Source organism: Mercenaria mercenaria, chromosome 6, assembly GCF_021730395.1.
Source record: "Mercenaria mercenaria strain notata chromosome 6, MADL_Memer_1, whole genome shotgun sequence".
Lineage (NCBI taxonomy): Eukaryota > Metazoa > Mollusca > Bivalvia > Venerida > Veneridae > Mercenaria > Mercenaria mercenaria.
In genome coordinates, this window is record NC_069366.1 from 46426009 (window position 1) to 46450963 (window position 24955).

A 24955-nucleotide genomic window follows, 5' to 3' on the forward strand; every position below is an offset into this window, starting at 1 on the left:
CAATCCATTCCCACAAGTGGTTGCTGAGATACCAGCTTACATACAAAAACTTAACCAAATCGGGACGCCGACGCATGGGCGAGTCCAATAGCTCTACTATTCTATGAATAGTCGAGCTAAAAACAGTATGTGCATATCAAAGTTACAAAGCAAGGCATGAAAAAAGTCACTTTTGGCAACATACTGAAAATGAAAATTCAGTATAGATGGAACACAATAATTTTAAGTTCAAATAATGTTGATTACATGAATACAAGAAACCCAGTTTCCAATTAGAAAAATATTGTTTGTCAGCACAAAGAACTCCTAAAGTTTTCACTATACTTGTGTTTTATTATCATTATTATTTTCAATATTATTACTGTATCTTTAATCATCCTTTATGTAATATAATAATAATAATAATAATAATAATAATAATAACAATAATAATAATAATAATTATTATTATTATTTTTATTATTATTATTATTATCATTATTATAACATTAAAGTAATACTTATTATCATCTATATAATATCAAAATAATAATTAATATTATTATCATTCCACATTCACTGAAGAAAAATTAATTTCTTTCAACTCCACTGCACACATCTTCATGGTCTAGTTGGGGTCCCTGCTGTGCTAATTGCCCTCTAATCAGTTACGGTTACATAATCGCCGATATGCAGCAGATAAGATGGGAGTTGTATATTGGATTTGGCGGGGGGTGGGGGGGGGGAACACTTATATAGTAGTGAATCTAGGCCTTTAAGAAAATAACGTGAAAAAAGCATGTAAGCCATATGTTGTGTAATTTCCTATTTTTTTCTTTACATTCTTGTCCAATTTAAAGTCAATATTGACACATGTTTATGAATAAAAACCACTGACATTTATCATACTTGGTTGACTATTGATAAAATAAAGACCGATTATCGTTTCATTCATTTCCCATAACGTGTATAAATTGTGAAAATAAGGCAACAGTATCTATCTTTTATTTGTAACATCATTTTGGTCAGTTTCTAATATTTTGATAATAGTCGTACTTTTCTTTGAAGTTTATACACAAAAGCATTATCCGATGTCACGACAATCGCTTAATTGATTGTAAATTGCAATGCACACTGCAGAAAAATATACAGGTTCTGACTATCAACAAACAATTAATCAAGGTGTGATAATCCAATCAAAAGTTTTTTTTGTTTGTAGTAGCAATTAAAAAGAACTATGGAGAGAAACAATATTATTTCCAAGCAGCATCAATTGTCATTTTTTGTATATATGATATAAACTATTTTTCTATGTAGTTTACTAAAATTACCCCAAAAGAAGTCATAAATTATCCTCGTAATAAACACAGCTGATGTATAAATCCCGTTATATTCATTAATAAAAAAACCTGAAAATACTTGATTTTTCACATAGAGGCATAATTTACTATTATAGTCTTTAAGAAAAAAAAAGACTTTCAGGGGCCGTAACTCTGGAACCGATGATGGAATCTGGCAAGTTAAAAAAAGGAACCAAGATCTTATGGTGATACAAGTTGTGCGCAAGCTTGGTTGAAATCAAATCATAAATGAAGCTGCTATTGTGCAGACAAGGTCAAAATAGCCAATTTTGGCTTTTCAGAGGCCATAACTCTGGAACCCATTATGGGATCTGACTGGTTCAAGAAAGAAACCAAGATCATATGGTGACACAAGTTTTGTGCAAGTTTGATTAAATTCAAATCATAAACGAAGCTGCTATTGTGCAGACAATGTCAAAATACCTAATTCCGGCCCTATCAGGGGCCATAACTCTGGAACCCATTATGGGATCTGGCCGGTTCAAGAAAGAAACCAAGTCCTTATGGTGACACAAGTTTTGTGCAAGTTTGATTAAATTCAAATCATAAATGAAGCTGCTATTGTGCAGACAAGGTCAAAATACCTAATTCCGGCCCTATCAGGGGCCATAACTCTGGAACCCATTATGGGATCTGGCCGGTTCAAGAAAGGAACCAAGATCTTATGGTGACGCAAGTTTTGTGCAAGTTTGGTTAAAATCAAATCATAAATGAAGCTGCTATTGTGCAGACAAGGTCAAAATAGCTAATTTTGACCCCTTCAGGGGCCATAACTCTGGAACCCATAAAGGAATCTGGCTAGTTCAAGACAGGAACCAAGATCTTATGGTGATACAAGTTGTGTGCAAGTTTGGTAAAAATCAAATCATAAATAAAGCTGCTATTGTGCAGACAAGGTCAAAATAGCTTATTTTGGGCCTTTCAGGGGCCATAACTCTGGAACCCATAATGGGATCTGGCCAGTCCAAGAAAGGAACCAAGATCTTATGGTGATACAAGTTGTGTGCAAGTTTGGTAAAAATCAAATCATAAATAAAGCTGCTATTGTGCAGACAAGGTCAAAATAGCTAATTTTGGCCCTTTCAGGGGCCATAACTCTGGAACCCATTACGGGATCTGGCCAGTTCAAGAAAGGAACCGAGATCTTATGGTGATACAAGTTATGTGCAAGTTTGGTTAAAATAAAATTATAAATGAAACCACTATCGTGCAGACAAGAAATTGCTGACGGACGCACGGACGGACTGACGACGGACGAAGGGTGATCACAAAAGCTCACCTTGTCACTATGTGCAATTTAATGCACATACATATACAGTGATTGAAGCATTATGCAGACAATCAGTAAACGGTCGGTGTACTTTAAGACCAATCAAACTGCGAACATAATTATACTGAATTGCAATCAATCAGCAAAAATAATTGTCCCTCAATATTAGTTCATTCTAAATCAACTATGATCTTACAAAACAGCTTCTTTAATTTGTCAAGACGGTATATTACGGTACAATGTATATATAATATTTTTAGGCCGTCCTGGACTGGACCGTCTTAGTCTGGACCGTTTTGGATTTGGGCCGTCCTGACCCGCATTCTTTTTTTTGGGGTGGGGGGGGGGGGGGGGGGGGGGGGGGGAGACCAAGGCAAGGTGGTGACCAGGTGTGGGTACACAACTTCACATGTTTATAATAAATGTTCATGGAAAAGAATGAAAGACGTTTAATGAAATTCTACCAATATGTTGGTTTGTTATGTACAAATCTGTAGATTTTTAAACAAATAAAGGGCAGTAACTTTAAGGAAAATTGACCAATTAAAAAAAAACAAGAGGGCCATGAAGGTCCTGTATCGCTCACCTGACCTATTGACCTAAAGATCATCAAGATTAACATTCTGACCAAGTTTCATTAAGATATGGCATTAATGTGGCCTCTAATGTGTTAACTAGCTTTTCCTTTGATTTGACCTGTTGACCTAGTTTCTGACCCAACATGACCCAGATTCAAACTTGACCTAAAGATCATCAAGTTTAACATTCTGACTAAGTTTCATGAAGATATAGTCATAAATGTAGCCTCTAGAGTGTTAATAAGCTTTTCCTTTGATTTGACCTAGTGACCTAGTTTTGACCCCACCTGACCCAGATTTGAACTTGACCTATAAATCATCAAGATTAATATTTTGACCAAGTTTCATTATTTATTTATTTATTTTTGTTGGGTTTAACGTCGCACCGACACAATTTTAGGTCATATGGCGACTTTCCAGCTTTAATGGTGGAGGAAGACCCCAGGTGCCCCTCCGTGCATAATTTCATCACGAGCGGGCACCTGGGTAGAACCACCGACCTTCCGTAAGCCAGCTGGATGGCTTCCTCACGTGAAGAATTCTACGCCCCAAATGAGGTTTCGAACCCACATCGATGAGGGGCAAATGGTTTGAAGTCAACGACTCTAACCACTCGGCCAAGGAGGCCCCCCCAAGTTTCATTAAGATATGGTCATAAATGTGGCCTCTACAGTGTAAAGTAGCTTTTCCTTTGATTTGACCCGGTGACCTAGTTTATCCTACATGACCCAGATTCAAACTGGAACTTGAGATCATCAAGATTAACATTCTGATCAAGTTTCATGAAGATACAGTCATAAATGTGACCTCTACAGTGTTAACAAGCTTTTCCTTAGATTTGACCTGGTGACCTAGTTTTTGACCCCAGATGACCCAATATTAAACTCGTCCAAGATTTTATTGAGGATAACACTCTGACCAAGTTTCATTAAGATCGGGCCAAACTTGTGACCTCTAGACTGTTAACAAGCTTTTCCTTTGATTTGACCTGGTGACCTAGTTTTTGACCCCAGATGACCCAATATCGAACTGGTCCAAGATTTTATTGAGGGTAACATTTTGACCAAGTTTCATTAAGATTGGGCCAATATGTGACCTCTAGAGTGTTAAACAAGCTTTTCCTTTGATTTGACCTGGTGACCTAGTTTTTGACTCCAGATGACCCAATTTCATATTCATCCAAGATTTTACTGAGGGTAACATTCTGACCAAGTTTCATTAAGATTGGGCCAAAAATGTGACCTCTAGAGTGTTAACAAGCTTTTCCTTTGATTTGACCTAGTGACCTAGTTTTTGACCCCAGGTGACCCAATATCGAATTCATCCAAGATTTTATTGAGGGTAACATTCTGAAAAAGTTTCATTAAGATTGGGCCAAAAATGTGTCCTCTAGAGTGTTAACAGTCAAATTGTTGACGACGGACGAACGGACGATGACGGATGACGGACACAGGGCGATCACAAAAGCTCACCTTTGAGCACTTTGTGCTCAGGTGAGCTAAAAATGACAGGCATCATCAAAGTATGTTGGTTCATATTTATTTCAAGTTTCATGAAATTCTACCAGCTTGTTACTGAGGAATTGCTGCAGACGTGGATTTTTCATTAAATCAAGGGCAATAACTCTAAGGGAAATTGACCAATCAAAAAAAAAACATGACGGGCATCATCGCAGTATGTTGGTGCATGTTAATTTCAAGTTTTATGAAATTCTACATGATAGTTACTGAGAAATGGCTGCGGACGGACATTTTTGGGCATTTTTCATTAAATCAAGGGCAATAACTCTAAGGAAAATTGACCAATCAAACAAAAAACTTGACGAGCATCATTGCAGTATGTTGGTTCATGTTTATTTCAAGTTTCATGAAATTCTACTTGCTAGTTACTGAGATATGGCTGTGGACAGACGCACGGACTGACAACGCCATTTCAATACCCGCCTCCCGATTAGATATGGCTGCGGACGGACAATGCCATTTCAATACCCCCATCCCGATTTCATCGGCGGGGGATAATCAAACGTAATCTGAATAGAAATCAAAGAAATTACTGGCAATAAGTACACATACTGAAGAAATAACACACAAGATGTAGAAAAACAGGCAAGTTGCCAAAACACAAAAGCAATAACAGAACTAAACTGATTAAAAACTGTATTGATCAAAATATTAACTTTCTGCAAAAGCATTAATACAGTATTGTTGGTAACTAATATTTTTAGCTCACCTGTCACATAGTGACAAGGTGAGCTTTTGTGATCACGCAGCGTCCGTCGTCCGTGCGTGCATAAAGTGGTGATTAAATATTATTGGATTTAATCAAGTTTTAAAGAGTTTAACAATAGTTATGCTATATACCCTTTAGGGGTTAACTGTGTATGAAACACTGTCTGATACCTTTGTATGACTCACTGGTTTACATTTATAACAAGCAGTACTCTAGCAATGCATTCAGTCTTTCTGCTGCAGCTGCCTAACTCGCTAATATAATAATTTGAGTAAAATTATTTTACAATTACTAGGAACTACTTTGAAATATTCTGTGTCTTGGACTATATGAATTAACAGTGACTTATTGGATGTTTTAAAGAATTATTGAGTCATATACTGTATCTAGGCTTGATTCAACTGTGCTGTGAAATTATTGTTGGATATTGTACAGGATTAGTACAAACAAGACTACAGAAGTGATAAAAAAAATAAATAAATAAATAAATAAAAATTAAATAAAAATAATAAATATAATAAAATAAAATAATGCCACGTAGGAGGGGAAGAGCCCAGGAAAGGTCTGGGATAGACAGTAGAGTGCACTCCCGGGCTGTGTCTCGTGCCTCTGAAGACGCACAGAGACAAAGAAGCAGATCCCCTCTAAATGGACTTAATATGACAAATCCTGCCAACTGGTCCTTAGCAATGCTAAAAGAAAAGTTGAAAGCGGAAGGTATTGTTTTACCCAACAATACACCTCACAAAACATTGCTGAAACTGTACCAGCAAATCCAGAACAGGAACAGTGACAATGTGGTCAATTCAAAACATGATACAAATGCACAAGGAGTTGTAAATGCTATGGCAGACATACCGGGGAAACTTATCACAACTACAGGAAGAAATGTTGAAAATGCAGGCTACTTTGGCTGAACTTGCCAAGAGAAAGGACAACTCAGATTCAGATGCAACGGTTCCGAAGACTAGCACCAGACGCGGACAAATATCCCACCAAAGTGCCACCCCTATGCAAGCTATACCTTGGTTAGAGAATACTGTAGCAAAACTGTGGAATGCAGCTCATGAAGTTGGTACAAAAAATTTGTATAACTGTGCATTTAAATTGTTTACATTTTTCATGGAACAAAACTCTCTGTGGCTTACAAATACCAGTATACCTCCAGCAATTGATGAACAAACTTTGATTTATTTTGTGGCTTTTGTACTGAGAGAGGTTTAAAATATCCCACAATTAGCAATGTCAGGACCTTGTTATCACTATTTGAAGAATAAAGTTCAATCACCCCTCTCAAACGGGTCAGAACTCCACCAGCTACAAGTTATTCTTAGAGGTGTAAAAAGTCACAAGTGAACATTAAACCAATACCAATACCAAAGATTTTATTCGCATAAAACATTAATGTTTATAGCAATACAAATACTATTCAAAGAGAGAAAACATGAAATATACATTTTCTGAAGTGAGATAGTTATTTAGTTAACAGTTGCAAAAATACATTTTCTGGAAGGTAAAGTAATTAACATCTGCAACAGTGAAAAAGCGAGGTGAAACGAACACATGATAAAAATGGTCTAATTATCTATTTAAATGGCTATTCTAGATTTGTTTGCAAAGTAAATATATTTTGAGAGGTTATTAAGAACCGTTTTCGAGGTAGAACTTAACAGTAAATCAAATTTTGACAAGGTAGGCCAATGACAAAAATATGGTTTGAAGAACTTCTTTCTTAAATCTCTATATTTCGGACAAACTAATAGGAAATGGAACTCTGATTCAATTTGGTTCATATTACAAGATTTACAGATTCTTTGAGCCCTGGGTGTGTTATTATATCTTCCAGTTTCTAATCACTTACAACTGAAGATCTGTTTACCCATTTTAAAGAAATGTTTGGGGGTACATCCTCGGCGAATGATAAGCCAATTAACGAAAAATTCAAATTTAAATAATCAAAAGCTAGATGCAGAAATTTCTGAGGTCGAAATCAGAGAGGCGGTTTTTTCACAAAACAATAATAAGAGCCCAGGAATAGATAATCTACCAGCCGAAATATTTAAATCAGTATTTGATCTTCTGTCACCATTTTTAAAATGCCTTTATAACAGGATTTTCGAGAGTAGGGAGTACCCAGTCTTATGGGGACAAGGTATAATTACACCAATATTTAAAAAGGGCGACGTTAACATGGCAAGAAATTACCGAGGTATCACCTTGATAAATATATTAGCAAAGATATATTCCCAAATTCTGTTAAACAGGCTAAATAAATGGAGCAAGAAATATGACAAACTGTCAAAGAATCAGTTCGGTTTTCAAAAAGGAAAATCCATTACTGACTGCATATTTATTCTCCAAGCAATTATAGCCAGAGCACTTAGTGTAAAACAAAAGGTTTATTGTATATTTCTTGACTATCGACAATGTTTTGATAAAGTGGACAGACAGCATCTATGGCAAAAATTATTAAATGAAAATGTCAGTGGAAAGTTTGTACAAGCATTACGCGCGATGTATTCTACAGTTAAGTCGTGTGTGCGATTTAAGTCGGATACTTCTAACTTCTTCAACTCAGATGTCGGTTTAAAACAGGGAGACCCGAGCTCGCCATAACTTTTCATGTTTTTCGTGAATGATATAATACAAAATATTAATACAAATATTGATGATCTTATATGTATTGATGACTTGAAATTATTCTTAATACTTTAAGCCGATGATACGGTCTTATTTGCATTGTCACGGAATCTTTGCAGTCAATGCTTAAGGATGTTGAAAAAAAAATTACTGCAACATTTGGGGTTTGAAAATTAATGTAGAAAAAACTTAAGCTATGATTTTCGAACTAGGTCGTCCCACAACAGCTGATTTTTACATATACGGAGCTAAGTTAGAGAACGTTAATTCATTTAAATACTTACCGTAGGCGTTAATCTGTTCAAAAAATGGAAACTGGGCTCGAACCCAAAAACTGATCGCTCAGCATGCCTCATTTTCATTACATAATTTGTTCTCAATATTTCAACAAATTGAACTTCCAATATCTAAACGAATTCATTTATTTGATATGTTAGTAGGGTCAATCTTAAATTTTTGCTCAGACATTTGGGGGTCACATCATGCAACTGGTATAGAATTGATACACCTAAAATTTCTAAGACGTATGCTAGGCGTAAAGAAATCAACTACTACCTCTGCCCTATATGGAGAATTCGGCCGAGTACCGTTGTACGTATTCCGAAAAATTATTATTTTGAAATACTGGAGTAAACTGATATCTGTTGAAAAATTTTTCGCTGATTTTCAAAGTGTATACGATGCTGAAAAAACGACGCGGATAACAACATATCATATAAATAAAAATAGGTTACCAATAACACGAGATCTTGACAGAATTTGTGAGCCTACTAAATTGTAGGTATCTTGGCCTTTATGACAGTTTAATGTTAGCAGCTGCATGTACGATGGCATTCTTTGGATTTCTGAGATGTGGAGAGTTCACAGTGCATGTTCAAAGGTCAAAGAGAAGCAATGCACCATTAACTCTGCAAAATATCCAGTTCTCAAACAAAAACAGGTCTTATGTATTATTTCTGCCAAATTCCAAAGCAGACATATTTAGATCAGGAGTCAAACTAACAATCACAGCTACAAATTCTTCAACCTGTCCTGTGCCACATATGGACAGATATCTTAATTTGAGAAGACAATGCGGAGCATGTGCGACTGATCCGCTATTCATTAATTCCAAGGGAACAACACTAACGAGGGAATTCTTCATTCAGAGCATTCACAAACTACTACTGCTTGGAAAGGATACCAAACTCTATTCTGGCCACAGCTTTCGAATTGGTGCTGCCACAACAGCAGCGCGATTTCAAGTCCCTGATCATCTGATCAGAACCTTAGGAAGTTGTTATACAAAATACATCAGAACTGATGGTGCTCTTATACAGGAAGCACATAAAGCTATGTGTGGCCTTTAATTATCAAATCATCTAAAGGTGATTTAGCAATTGTGCAAGCCCATAGGAAATAGCTATCATTGCAATCTAGTAGATGTACCTGTGTGTTTCAGTCTTCTGCTTTGTCATTAATAGGTAGAAAGCATGAGTGTTTGTAATGCTTTCTAAAGTCAGTGTTAGGTTCAATTCATATTTTCTCAATGGAGCTATAACTGCAATTTAAGAGATGTATATGTGTTTATTTTTAAATGTCTGCTACTACGTAAATATTATTCAGAAAGCACAATAGTGTAACGACGTCAGCTGCAATTCATTCTTTCACAATGGAGCTGTAATTGCAATCAAGCAGAAGTACGAGTGTTCTTAGTCTTCTGCTATGTCAGTATTAGGAAGAAAGCATGAGTGTTTGTAATGCTTTCTAAAGTCAGTGTTAGGTTCAATTCATTATTTCACAATGGAGCTATAACTGCAATCTAATAGACGTACATTGTATATGTGTTTAGTCTACTGCTTTGTAGATATAAGACTGGAACCAGGAGTGTCCTTTGCACTTTCGTTTCTTGGTTAACACACAAAAAACAAAACAAAAACAACAATCATCAGTACTCTATTATGTCTGTTAATTTATCATACTCCGCAGGAAGCTCATGCTTCCCAATGCTTTGTTGTCTTACTGCAATTTTTGATTATGGACAAGCTCGCTATTTATTATAAATATTGGAGCTCAATTACAAGTGTTTTGTTCCGGTATCACTGTAGTGTCATTCATTGGGAATATTGAACTGATTAAACTATATAATAGGTATAATAACACAAAGTGTTTTCCGCTATTGAATCATGATCTACTTATTTTGCTGCAAATGTATTTTAAATTTTTAATATCTACCTTCATCATTGAATGTAATTATCAGTATCTTCTAGCTATATCTCTTTCCAGGCCCATTAGTATGCCTAATTTCATACTCCATACTCAATTTAATCAGTGCTGCTGATCTTTATTGTCTAGCCACAATTAATGTCCCACATGGGATTTGTTTTTCTGTATTTTCTCCTTGTTATGATAACATTCATTCCTGTTGAAAGCTAATTGGCCTGTAGCTTAGAGGGGCCTGTCACTGATATGCTATCTGTTGCAATTAAAGCACCCCTGTGCTAAAGAACCCCTTGAGTGATGTGAAACTAAAAATGGTTCCTTTTATTCAATAATATGACTATAATCACTACTGACATCATTTGGTGTACTTTAAAGCATTTAAAAAAAAAAAATCAAAAAAAAAATCGTCTTTTCATTTTAAGAACATTTAGACACAGAGCCACTTTAATTATGGCTTGTTCACCCTGTGGAGCATTTCTATGTCTGTCATTAATCACCAATTACTGAGTTCAGTTCAGGACATTCCCCATGCAGAGTAAACAAGCAATTACCACTGATTAATGGTGATACTCTGGTCTAATCTAAACTTGATAGGATATGTCAATGCCTCTTTGATTTTGTTGTTATTATAACTGCCATGTAAATGTTTTATCTCACTGCAGGATGTAATTGCTCTCACAGCTGCAGATTATTGACATTATTCTGTTGTTTTATGTTATAAATATCTGTGAACTTTCAAAAAGGTGTTATATTTTAAATGGGATATACTATCAAAGCTGATGTTATGATGTTAAGAGCAGCAGGAGAGTTTCTATATCAGCAACAAGTTTGCAAAAGATTGCTATTTAACACTTTCGGGGGCACTCGTTTCGGTTCATTGCTTATTCACTCACCTCGTTTGGCCATATATATAACTTTGTTATATATGGCCCCCTTCAGAAATAGCAAATCTAACCATGAAACAAACGTCAAAATATGCCATGTCTGCGGGTTTATGAGTCCCATGTGGTTCTGATACGCTATTTCCATATATGCAGCCGTCTATCGTCCCAAACTGTTTTCATACTTGCCATTCAACCTTTCAGGCTTGTATGCCTTGCATCACGACTGGCCTGCAGTTCAACTTTGTTGACTGTTTCGATGAACATCATCATCATCTGTCATTCAGTTCATGGAAGATAAATCATGAACTACCAGAGATGTTATAGTCCTGTTCGCTCGAACAGTGGCCGACCCATCTCTGAGCCATTCACCATGGCTTCTTGTTCCCGGCTGTTAACCAAAGTCTGGTTCACCGGGAACTCCAGTTCTCTGTCCGAACCCTAGACTGGTTCCAGGAACTGCGGCAGTATCGCCTGTACCTTTACACTGGTCAGGATCTGCCTACTATGATCCGCAAGCGTCATAGCCTGCAGTCGTGATGGCCTTAGCCGGCTGGCCAGCTTGCAGTGATGGACCGAGTGGGGCTGCCCCCTTTCTCCAAAGATATAATGTTTAAGATGTATGTAATATTTGTATAATGTAGTTGTGTATCTCATATAATTATATACTTGTAATCAACCAACTGTGTCTGTTTTTTGTTAGACTCTTTAAAGTGGTGATTAAATATTATTGGATTTAATCAAGTTTTAAAGAGTTTAACAATAGTTATGCTATATACCCTTTAGGGGTTAACTGTGTATGAAACACTGTCTGATACCTTTGTATGACTCACTGGTTTACATTTATAACAAGCAGTACTCTAGCAATGCATTCAGTCTTTCTGCTGCAGCTGCCTAACTCGCTAACCACCATCCCTCCCCACCACCAGCTCTTACATTCCAAGTTCTGTCACCTGGAGTATGCCCTACAGGTCAATCACTTACTAAGGCAATATATGGCCATATATATAACTTTGTTATATATGGCCCCCTTCAGAAATAGCAGATCTAACCATGAAACAAACGTCAAAATATGCCATGTCTGCGGGTTTATGAGTCCCATGTGGTTCTGATACGCTATTTCCATATATGCAGCCGTCTATCGTCCCAAACTGTTTTCATACTTGCCATTCAACCTTTCAGGCTTGTATGCCTTGCATCACGACTGGCCTGCAGTTCAACTTTGTTGACTGTTTCGATGAACATCATCATCATCTGTCATTCAGTTCATGGAAGATAAATCATGAACTACCAGAGATGTTATAGTCCTGTTCGCTCGAACAGTGGCCGACCCATCTCTGAGCCATTCACCATGGCTTCTTGTTCCCGGGCTGTTAACCAAAGTCTGGTTCACCGGGAACTCCAGTTCTCTGTCCGAACCCTAGACTGGTTCCAGGAACTGCGGCAGTATCGCCTGTACCTTTACACTGGTCAGGATCTGCCTACTATGATCCGCAAGCGTCATAGCCTGCAGTCGTGATGGCCTTAGCCGGCTGGCCAGCTTGCAGTGATGGACCGAGTGGGGCTGCCCCCTTTCTCCAAAGATATAATGTTTAAGATGTATGTAATATTTGTATAATGTAGTTGTGTATCTCATATAATTATATACTTGTAATCAACCAACTGTGTCTGTTTTTTGTTAGACTCTTTAAACTTTTTCTTGTGACATCTCTAGAGGTCACATTTTTTGTGGGATCTTTATGAAAGTTGGTCAGAATGTTCATCTTGATGATATCTAGGTCAAGTTCGAAACTGGGTCACGTGCCATCAAAAACTAGGTCAGTAGTTCTAAAAATAGAAAAACCTTGTGACCTCTATAAAGGCCATATATTTCATAAGATCTTCATGAAAATTGGTCAGAATGTTCACCTTGATGATATCTAGGTCAAGTTCGAAAGTGGGTCACGTGCCTTCAAAAACTAGGTCAGTAGGTCTAAAAATAGAAAAACCTTGTGACCTCTCTAGAGGCCATATATTTCACAAGATCTTGATGAAAATTGGTCAGAACGTTCACCTTGATGATATCTAGGTCAAGTTCGAAACTGGGTCACGTGCCATCAAAAACTAGGTCAGTAGGTCAAATAATAGAAAAACCTTGTGACCTCTCTAAAGGCCATATTTTCAAGGGATCTGTATGAAAGTTGGTCTGAATGTTCATCTTGATGATATCTAGGTCAAGTTCGAGCTGGGTCATGTGCCATCAAAAACTAGGTCAGTAGGTCTAAAAATAGAAAAACCTTGTGACCTCTCTAGAGGCCAAATATTTCATGAGATCTTCATGAAAATTGGTCAGAATGTTCACCTTGATGATATCTAGGTCAAGTTCGAAAGTGGGTCACGTGCCTTCAAAAACTAGGTCAGTAGGTCAAATAATAGAAAAACATTGGGACCTCTCTAGAGGCTATATTTTTCATGGGATCTGTATGAAAGTTGGTCTGAATGTTCATCTTGATGATATCTAGGTCAAGTTCGAAAGTGGGTCACATGCCATCAAAAACTAGGTCAGTAGGTCAAATAATGAAAAAACGTTGTGACCTCTCTAAAGGCCGTATTTTTTATGGGATCTGTATGAAAGTTGGTCTGAATATTCATCTTGATGATATCTAGGTCAAGTTCGAAACAAGGTCATGTGAGGTCAAAAACTAGGTCAGTAGGTCTAAAAATAGAAAAACCTTGTGACATCTCTAGAGGCCATATTTATGAATGGATCTTCATGAAAATTGGTCAGAATGTTCATCTTGATGATATCTAGGTCAAGTTCGAAAGTGGGTCGCGTGCCTTCAAAAAGTAGGTCAGTAGGTCAAATAATGAAAAAACGTTGTGACCTCTCTAGAGGCCATATTTTTATGGGATCTGTATGAAAGTTGGTCTGAATGTTTATCAACTGGGTCATGTGGAAATAGGTGAGCGATTCAGGACCATCATGGTCCTCTTGTTATGGCTGTTGTGGTTGCTTCAATCCATGAAAACAAATAAAATTCCCATAAATTCTCTCTGAAAAATGGAAATAAAATGATTTCTGTATTGACTAAAGTCTAAAACCAAGAAAATTAATGTTAAGCCAAAATGATTTTACATAAGTTGTGTATACCACTATCATGTTCAAATAGGGTAGTGTTGTTTAAGAACATAAAAAGATTTTGTTTAAGTAAGTCATTTGTTTATTAGGGGCTACTTTTATTAATATCAAGTGTATTTCCTTACTACATGAATGCAAAGAAAGTCAATTGCTTTACAAATTCACTGGCAGGGTACAGCTTGGAAATTGAAAGGTTAATAGAAAACCTTTAAACCAAAATATAAATGAAATTTTCTCTTCACTGTTATCTTAGATTATACGTATACACCAGTATATTATGGAAACTACTGCATTCCTAATACTGTTGTAATGTGACCTCTTAACCTATTTTGCATCAAGAGGACACACAGTCTGACCAATGCTGAAGAAATCCCTACTCAAAAGGTCACTAAGACCCTTGGACATACTTATTTATATAAAGTCAAATCTGGATATCTCGACTTTGTCGGGACCAAGGAAAAAAAAGACGTTTCTTGAGATAAATATATAATTGTACATAAGTATTATGTTTAACATATTGACTGGTCATTACATGTTGAAATAAATCATTAATAAAGCCTTTTGCTGTTGTTTCATATTTATTGTAATTTTTTCTCAACCTACTCCCTGGTCTCTTATACCTCTTTCCACCATCTAGTGATTTGTGCAATGCACATGACGTGAAACTCACTTTCAGTAATGAAGACACGATGTAAACTGGACAGAATTTTCATTTCTTGGTGTTTATAAATGCAATTAAATTCACTCAATTTTGACACAATTTAAGGTTTCTCCTATGTTAGCCTGTATTATATACATGTACATGTCACACACATTTTTGAACCTAAGGCAATAATTTTAATTATTACGGTAAAAATTACAAATCTGATATCACACGCCAACTATCAAGGCTCTGGCTATTATTGATTCAGAGATGAAGATTTTCAAAGCTTCTTATATAAAAGCCTACTAAGTACATGTCAGACATAGAGGCATGGCCATTTTTTGACCTTAGGGCAATAATTTGGACAAGTCTGGTAGAGAGTCAAACCCTTATATCACATGCCAAATATAAAAGCTCTAGAGAAAAGGATTTTTAAAGTCTGACAGCTGAAAATCTATCTTTAACCAAAAAGGCCCAAATGTTCAATGAACTGGAACCATGTAAAATTATTCTAAAATCGGGCCAGCAGTTTCACGCAAGATTTTGAAAGTTTCCTCTACATACATGTAGGGAAAAAATGACCACGCTCTCAGGCAGCCATGCTTTTTGACGAATCAAATTAATTTGAACAATCTTGGTAGAGGGTCACACAAGAACCATTTGTGTAAATTATTTTAAAATCAGGCCAGCAGTTTCACACAAGATTTTTTAAATTTCTACTATATACATATAGGGAAAAGTGACCACGCACCCTGGCGACCATGTTTTTTGACAAATCGGTATAATTTGAACAACCTTATTACAGGGTGACATAAGGACCATTTGTGTGAAATTATTTCAAAATCGGACCAATGTTTTAGGAGATGTCGTTTAAAGATTTTCACTTTTTAGCTCTGGTGGCCCATATGTGCAACCAAGCGGAACCGTTTGAACAACTTGGATACAGGACTATCCAAGAAACATCCATGTAAATTTTCATCAAAATCCATTCAGTGGTTTTGGAGGAGACTTTTTTTTAAACACAATTGTTGACGACAAATGCAAGCACGCACGACAAACGACGGACACAGCTTGATCATAATAGCTCCTCATGAGCATTGCTCAGGTGAGCTAAAAATCAGAAGGAAAAAAGTCTGGACAGAGAAAATCCATGTGATATAATTATCTCGAAATTTGGAAATAACTGAAGTCGAGATAACGGGTTTGGACGGTATCTGCAATGTATTTAAACTCTGACAGAAAACTTGCAAACAAAAATGATTTTTTTGCCCCTTTCACCCACTCCTAAGATGGTCCTTTGACAGGTTTGACTGTATATATTTGTGACTAGCTTTTACCTTCCACTTTTTCCAGCTCTTGCTGTTCTACCCACTCTGTGTACATAATGCTTCACAGTGTTTGGCATGGTAAAATTTATCACCTGAAATATATATTCATTTATACTTTCAAAACCCTATCATGCTCACCATAGTTACTGACTTCCGATTTTTCATCTGGGTCAAAATTAGGCAGTTATAATTCATACGAAGAATGACACCATGTAAAATACAATGAAAGACAAGACAGTATCACAGTGTGATTGTAAGCATCTGTTCTTTGACTGTTAAAGTACCCTATAAATGTACTAAACCTATCAGCTTTTGACTGTCTGCAGTTTCCTACAAAAACAGCCTAGCCTGAAGTAGGATGGATGACTATACAGAAAAGAGTTCAGAAACTATATTTAAGAGTTTACACAAATTCAAAATTTATGTGGCATAATAATGGTAAACTAGAGCTATCACTAAAGGTGATGAATGTACCCCCCGCATGCACTGACACAGTACATTGCAATTTGACGCACACAAGATTGCATAATTATGTGGACTGAATGTATATAGACTGTATGTATACAGTATAGTAACAAAAAACAAAGTCCCATTACTATGCAGAATATTTATCTAAAAGAATGTAACATGCACCATGCACAACTAGGGTTGGTACTGATCACTTGTGTGAAGTTTCATTAAATTGTGTGCAAGGGTTTGGTAGATTAGGCACGCACAAGATTGCATATGCAGACTGTATGTACATAGTATGTTAACAAGAAACAAAGTCCCATAACTCTGCAACTTTTGTCGCTGAAAGAACCTAACATGCCCCATGCACAACTACTGTTGTTACTGATCACTTGTGTGAAGTTTCATTAAATTGTGTCAAGGGGATGAGGAGAGATGGTGCGCACAAGATTGTGTCTATGTATATAATATAGTAACAAAATAACAAAGTCCCATAACTCTGCAAATTTTTTTTCTGAAAGAACCTAACATGCCCCATGCACAACTACTGTTGTTACTGATCACTTGTGTGAAGTTTCATTAAATTGTGTCAAGGGGATGAGGAGAGATGGTGCGCACAAGATTGTGTCTATGTATATAGTATAGTAACATCAAAAAACAAAGTCCCATAACTCTGCAAAATTTTTTTCTAAAAGTTCCTAACATGCCCCATGCACAACTACTGTTGGTACTGATCACTTGTGTGAAGTTTCATTAAATTGTGTCAAGGGGATGAGGAGAGATGGTGCGCACAAGATTGCGTCTACGGACAGATGGACAGACAGACAGACAACCTGAAACCAGTGTATCACACCTTACAACTTTGTTGTCAGGGGGTACAGTAACACTGAAGTAATGTCTTATTTATCAAACAAGTATCTTATTCAGTGGCAATTTAAAAGTTAATCTCTTTGGAAGATTCTTTGTGTTGACAGAGGTGAATGCTTCTCAAGTGGAAGTGGAAGAATGACAACTCTAAAGAGTTACACACACTACACGTATGTTACTGCACATGTAATCCTACCTAAATGTACACAACAGAAAATATTGGTTGTGCCTGTGCACAGTGCTACCATTGTGTAAGTTTCAGCATATATCTTATAGTAATATCCTTCCTGATGAAAGTAAAGCATAGACCCACTTCAAAATTATTTTTAGCTACGTCATGGAATATATTGACTTTAAAGCTAGTTAACAGGCGAAAATTGGCAAAAGTAATTTAGAGGCAAACTGTTTAATAAAGGACTTTGCAAAGAAGTCACTGTGAGTACTTACAGTTTTGACACCTTCAATATCAAGACCCCGAGCAGCAAGATCTGTTGCCAGCAATACATCAACCTCTGAGTTCTTAAATCTCTTCAATGTTTCTAATCTCTGTTTAAAGAAATAAACACTGACAATAAAACTGCAAAATTTAAACGAACAGTTACAGGCTTTCAATACAAGAACAGTAGTTTTGTGCCAAGAAGTGAAAATGTGTGTATTAACTTTAGCCTTCTGGCAGCAAGTGATTCTGCCTTTGTGACCAGTGCAGACCAAGATCAGCCTGCACACTCAGCATGTCCAATCACCTAACATTCTGGGTCAAGTGGAAGTTATTGATCGGAAACAGTTCTCCATTTTCAGGCCCTTGTGACCTTGACCTTTGATGGAGTTACCCCAAAATCAATACGGGTCATCTGTTTTACGTCATGTCCAATCAACTGGTTCTCCAGTTGTTGATCAGAAATGAAGTGTAAAGGATTCTGGCCCCTGCGACCTTGAGCTTTGATGGAGTGACTCCAAATTCAATAGGGGTCATCTACTTGACATGTCCAATCATCCTTCAAAGTTTTAAGATTCTTGGTCAAATGGTTCTCAAGTTATTGATCAGAAATGGTTTTCCATGTTCAGGCTCCTGTGACCTTGACCTCTGATGCAGTAACCCCAAAAACAATAGGGGTCATCTTCTCTATAACCGTACCATACTATAAAGTTTGAAAGTTCTAGGTGGGGGAGAGATAACGATTACATTACTTTCAGTGCATAACAATTTGTGGCTGTCCAATCATACTGGCTTCTCAATCAAGTCAGACTGTTAAATCATTAATATTCATGCGGGACTAATTTTCACAGATTTCGTGGGTGCGTCATTCCATGAAATTAAATCCAAATGCACAATTAAAATTTCCATTAATATGATCTTCCGAAGTTGATATCCATGAATTCATATCCCAATGAAACAACCATTCTGACGCAAACCATTAAATTTCACGCCCACAAAATCAAATTATTTCAAAGTCTATCATTACTTGCTACAAAAACATCAAATAATCAGTGGTCAGCACAACTGAAACGAGTCTGAGTTACCTAAACTGTAAATTAATTAAACAGTTAGCCATTAAACATCACTTCCTTTATTACCTGGGCTTGCGAGAGATTGCCGTGGAGTTCCCCAACATTTATCCCCAACAATCCTAACACCAGATGCATTCTATGTGCTTGTTTCTTGGTTTGTATGAATACAATCACATGGTCTGGAAAAGTTCTTGCCAACAGTGCTAAAACAGAATATAACTGTCTGTTAAAGAATAAATACCAAATATATTTATTTGCATAAAATCCTTCTTGCAATCATCATTTTTTGTAGAAGACTAATTTTCATCGATTTTGCTGTTGAGTCAATCCATGAAATATAATCCCAACAAAGCAATAAAATTCCCATTCATTTTATGTTCAAACATCAAAATCAACAAATTTACCGGTAAAATCCACGTAATTTTTGGCCAGAAACGCATGAAACATAACCTTTAGCCTACTAATGATTCTGCATTTTCGTTCAGTGCAGACCAAGATCAACCAGCATGGTCTGTACTGTTCACTATTCAGTCAGCAACTTGTCAGTGAACATCCCTTTGAATGGCAAGTGGTACTGCCCAAACTGAATGATGGACCAGTCCATTTCAAAAATTTAGCAGGGTAAAGCTTAAAAGATTTCACAGTTTTCATATCAAACTTATATATTATTATTAGGGATGGGAACGAATACTGAAATCAATATTCGAATATTCTTTTTGCCATATTCGAATATATTTGAATATTCGGTTAGTTTTAATAAGTGATTAGCATATACATAACGCATTCATTTGTTTAAAGCGCGGATCATCGTAAATAAGGCCAAAAAAATGTTTGTTCCGGGTAACCCGATCCTACATAGCAAAACCCGCCGGATCTAGCGTTTTATTTCACGATTCTGTCAGTATAATCATGAACATATTTAACTAATTCAGTGTTTTAGCTTCAAAATGATAAAAACGGTTATAATTTAGACCGTCGCAATTTTATCTAAATATAGCAGGTCGTCCCATTTAAACACGTGACGCGCTGTTGTATTACCGCCGCCATTTTGAAAAATTTCAATCGGCGCGTAGAAATCGTCGTGTAAAAAGCAAGTAAGGCAGACTTAAACCTTCTTCAACATGAACTTATGCATCAATCATACGTTTTTCTTGATTTTATTATTAACTACCTCAAAATTTAATTCGAATACGGCCGATTGCGGATGAAACCCGATTCTGCGGATGGTCTGAAACGTCGTACAAAATATTGTGAAAAGATCGACAATATCTACAAGTTTGGTATTGTTTTTGAAAAAAAATAGTTCTACAACTTGTTACATAAAACCGGCGCCAATAAAAATGTACAAAAGATAAAAAGATATCACATTTATGCCTAATACAAACTGTTAATCCGTAGCGATGACCCCAGGTAATTATTAAAATTTTCTTGTTAATTGGACATCTTTTGACATGCATCTGACACACTGACGCCTGTTGCAAACTGTTAATCCGTAACGATGGCCCCTGCCAATTATGCATTGCTATTTTCTTGTTAATTGCACATCTTTTGATACGCGATAAACTAACATGACATGGTTTTATTCTGTAGAATTAGCATGCTCATGTTGCCCAAATCAATGATACTTACTTTGAAAAAAAATTACAATAATTTACGAATATTCGAATTTGATTTTCATATTCGAATATTCGACCAATTTTCGAATATTCGTTCCCATCCCTAATTATTATGTCAGTGTGACTGTAAGTATTGCTTCAAGTTTATCTGACATCAACACATCACGTTTTCTATAACAGGCATCTTTTTTAATATTAAATCTACATTCATGTCTTTTACAATAAATACATGTTTTATTATCACTCTCTGACTCTGTGACAATGATTTTGCCTAGGCCTACACAATACATAGAGTACATACTTCACAATTCTCCCGGCTAAGAAATATATCAAATAAATCATGTAAAAATTTCATCCAAGATGTCCCTGAGAGTAATAATAAATTTTATTAAGAAACAATCCTTGTGGTTATTTATTATATATACATATATGTTTAACAAGAGGGTCATGATGACCCTGGATCGCTCACCTGAGTAAAATGAGCTACATGTTTCAAATGTCAAACTGATGCTAAAATATTAAGAAATTAGGTCAGTAGGTCACATTCATGGTCACTGAAAGTCAGTTTTAAGACATTTATCCCCAACAATCCTAACATCAGATGCATTCGACGTGCTTGTTTCTTGGTTTGTATGAATACAATCACATGGTCTGGAAAAGTTCTTGTGCAAAACTGCGTATGTCATCCAAATTTCAAGGCTGTATCTTAATAAACAAGAAAGTAGGTCAGTTGTTCAAGGTCACAGTCAAGTGATCCCTAATTATTTGGGGTCATCAGGTAATTATAATTAACAGTCTAGGAAATATGATCTTTGAAGTATTTTTTCCTATATAACTCATATAACAAATGACCCCCCTTATGGGGCCTCTTTTCACCCCAGGGTAATAATCTGAACAATCTTGGTAGAGGACCACAAGGCAATGCTACAAGCCAAATACCAAAGGCCTTGGTCTTGTGGTTTCAGGCAAGAAGGTTTTTAAAGTTTTTTCCTACATAAGTCTTTATAAAACTTGGGACCCCTGAGGAAGGGCCTCTTTTCATCCCAGGGACATAATTTGAACAATCTCTATAGAGGACCATTAGATGATGTCACACGCCAAATATCGAGGCTCTATGCCTTGAGATTTTTAAAGTTTTTCCTTTCAGTTGCCATGGCAACCAGAGTTCTGTATGGAATTCAATTCTTTGAACAATTTTGCAAGGAGGCCACCCAAGGAATATTCCTGTGAAGTTTGGTGTAAATCTGCCCAATGGTTTTGAAGACGAAGACTTTTTTAGAACTTGTTGACGGACGGACGATGCACAACGGACACTGAGCGGTCACAAAAGCTCACAATGAGCCTTTGTCTCAGGTGAGCTAAAAAGCTAATGTTTCAACATAATACACCAGAAATGTTAAGAATATAATGACTGGTTAAAGATCACTGGCAGTCTTCTACACAAGAGAAATATAAGTTCGCTTATTTACAAAGTTTTGTTTTCTCAAACTAAATTTTAACGATTTCACCATGTTTAGTCAGTGTTGTTATATTTTCTGTTATTTTGGGATCATGGAGTCCATTTAATTTTATATTTCCAAACTTCTGCTTAAACCAGTGCTTGGGGGCATGAGAGATGTTGCACTTTTCAGCAACTCATAAACATACTCAGTAATGAGTCTGCTATTATTTTGCTTGGTTGTGTTCTATGCTTCCATGGGATCTTCTTCATAAAATTCAGAGAAACAGAAATCAATCCTATATAGAATATTTGAGGCATACCTGCAACAACAGCTTCCCTATCACCCTCTTTATTTGCCCTAATCCTGATAAACTCCTGTCTAAGGCCTAAGGCTGTATCCGTGTTTTGGTTGATGAATATTTTCACTGGTTTGTTGAGTGATACAGCAGCTAGATCTTTTACCTGTAACAATGTTGTATACATATCACTAAAAATGAATCTATTCCTTCATTACATAAACATTTAAACCAATATTCTGTAGATAATAACAAATAAGTTTTATTCTAGTTATGTGAAGCAGAGTATTTTCAGCAATGTATAATCAACAAATCATGACTGCAGCCAAAAGGTCCAATGGACCATCATTTAACTTGATCAGTGCAAAGCTCAGCTACTGATACTTTTTACCTCATAAGTTTTAACCTGTAGGTTTTTTATTTTTCGCATCCAAACAATTAAGGTCAATATATTGTAATAGCTTTCATTTCAAGAAATTCAATGGTGGAGGAAGACCCCAAGTGTCCCTCCTGATATCATTTCTGATACAGATGGGCACTCAAGTAGAACCATTGGCCTTCTTCAAGCTGGCTGGATGACTTCCTCTTTAGAAAACCATTCTGAATGCAAAGCCAGGTTCTAAACCCACAGGTGATGGGTGACTAAACAGAAGTCAGCAGCTTTTACTACCCAGCCACTGAGGTCCCTTACTAGAGATATTAATTCCTTCATTTTTTGTTTTTGTTGTGTTTAGAGTTGCACTGACACAATTTTGGTCATATGGCAAGTTTTCCAGCTTTTCATGTTGGGGGTGGGGGGATACCTCAGGTGCACCTCTGAGCATTATTTCATCATGGGCAGACACCTTACTAGAACCACCCACCTTTCATAAGCCAGCTGGATGGCTTCCTCACATGAAGAATTCTACACCCCATGTGGAGTTTTGAACCAACAGCATTTTGAAGTCTGCAACTTTGACCATTTGGCCAGAGTCCCCTAGTTATTTAAAACATTAAGATATATGAAGATATTTCTAAAAGCATAAGAAAGAAACAGGGTTAGCCAGTTGATAAGGGTATGATACTGACTTGTTCAGACATGGTAGCCGAGAACAACATCGTCTGTCTGGTACGAGAACACAAACGTATAACTTCCTTCATCTGTTCAGCAAAATATTCATCCAACATCCTGTCAAATAAACAATTTAATGTGTAGTGATACCGTTAAAAAACTGAAATTAACATAATTATGTACACATGAATTGTTTAAGTTCACCATGATGATTTGGTTAACAAAATTACTTAAAAAAAACTCCTGCAGTAAATGTGCCGTTATTAAAACTGCACGTAGTCAAGGATAACTGTTAGATTAACCGGTAACCATAACTCTAAAGCAATATTATCCAGTGACTAACGTAAATCCTAGACAGCCATGACATATGAAAGAATAAATTTGAACTTTTGCAAAGATCTAGCAATCTAAGAGTAAAGAATTACACAGAAATTCAACAGCTTCAATGTTTTAACTTTAGCCTGCTGGCGGCAAGTGATTCTTGCCTTTGCAACCAGTGCAGACCAAGATCAGCCTGCACATCGGTGCTTAAAAACAACTCGATCAACAGTTATCAGACTTTTCTCCTATGGGACACTAACAGTTTCACTATATCCGCCATTACCTGTCTGCTTCATCGAGGACGAGGATTTCCACACTGTTTAGGTTGAAGCTTGGTGAGTTATGGAGATGATCTATCAATCTACCTGGGGTTGCTATGACGATATCAGGTCCTAAACGTAATGCTGCTTCCTGTTGCTTCAGATCCAAACCACCTGAAAAAATTAGGAAAAACTTTCATTATTAAAAACTGACCAGAAAATGCTCTGAAATCATAACTTTTCCTTGAGGACTAATGCCAATTTATGTAAAATTCCCATTTAATTAATCTCCAAACTTTGAAATTCTAATGTTTATAACACCACAAGATATTAGTTTTTGACCAAATGGTAGAACTTCAAACATGGAAATTAAATCAAATCATTTAACAGTTATGGCAAAATGAATGGTTTGACTGATGTCTTCTGTGACATTTTCAGGGACTACCTTAGCCTGGAAATTTAGGGAGAAGTGACTTCTCCCTCCTTGGGAAACAGGGAGAAGTTTTGAAATTTTGGGAGAAGTTCGGCAAACGTGAGACAGGACATTGCTTACATGCATTAAATAACAATAATAATGTTTATTCAGTTCCATTTGTAGTATTATCTTGCTATGACTTAAATAAAAATGGTGCAATGTTTCAACAATACAGTACATATTTATACTGTTTTACTGCAAAATATTTAACAACTTGACACAACAAATCTTTCCTCATATAATCAGTACTTAATATTTCTTGGATTAAATTTTTCCCTTCCTAGAGCAGCTTTTTCAGGTATGTGAGCATTCTGAGTTTAAATTTTTTTATGTTCCTTCAATTTGACAAACTACAGAGTTTAAAAAACTCTCAATCTTACAATGAAATGTTATTTGTATTGATCAGTAGATAAAATACTTAAAAATCAGGGGCAATATTT

General features: G+C 36.3%; 1 protein-coding gene across 1 annotated transcript in view; it reads right to left on the reverse strand.

Moving 5' to 3' along the window:
• The window catches only part of LOC128557715 (probable ATP-dependent RNA helicase DDX27), a 75642-nt gene that overhangs the window by 41445 nt on the left and 9242 nt on the right, over positions 1 to 24955 (reverse strand). Inside the window, exons 9-14 of the mRNA XM_053545730.1 lie at positions 24064 to 24214; positions 23477 to 23576; positions 22433 to 22574; positions 19122 to 19258; positions 17994 to 18092; positions 16239 to 16321 (exon numbers count right to left, since the gene is read on the reverse strand). Coding sequence (XP_053401705.1) covers positions 16239 to 16321; positions 17994 to 18092; positions 19122 to 19258; positions 22433 to 22574; positions 23477 to 23576; positions 24064 to 24214 — 712 coding nt within the window. The remainder of the gene's footprint in view (positions 1 to 16238; positions 16322 to 17993; positions 18093 to 19121; positions 19259 to 22432; positions 22575 to 23476; positions 23577 to 24063; positions 24215 to 24955) is intronic.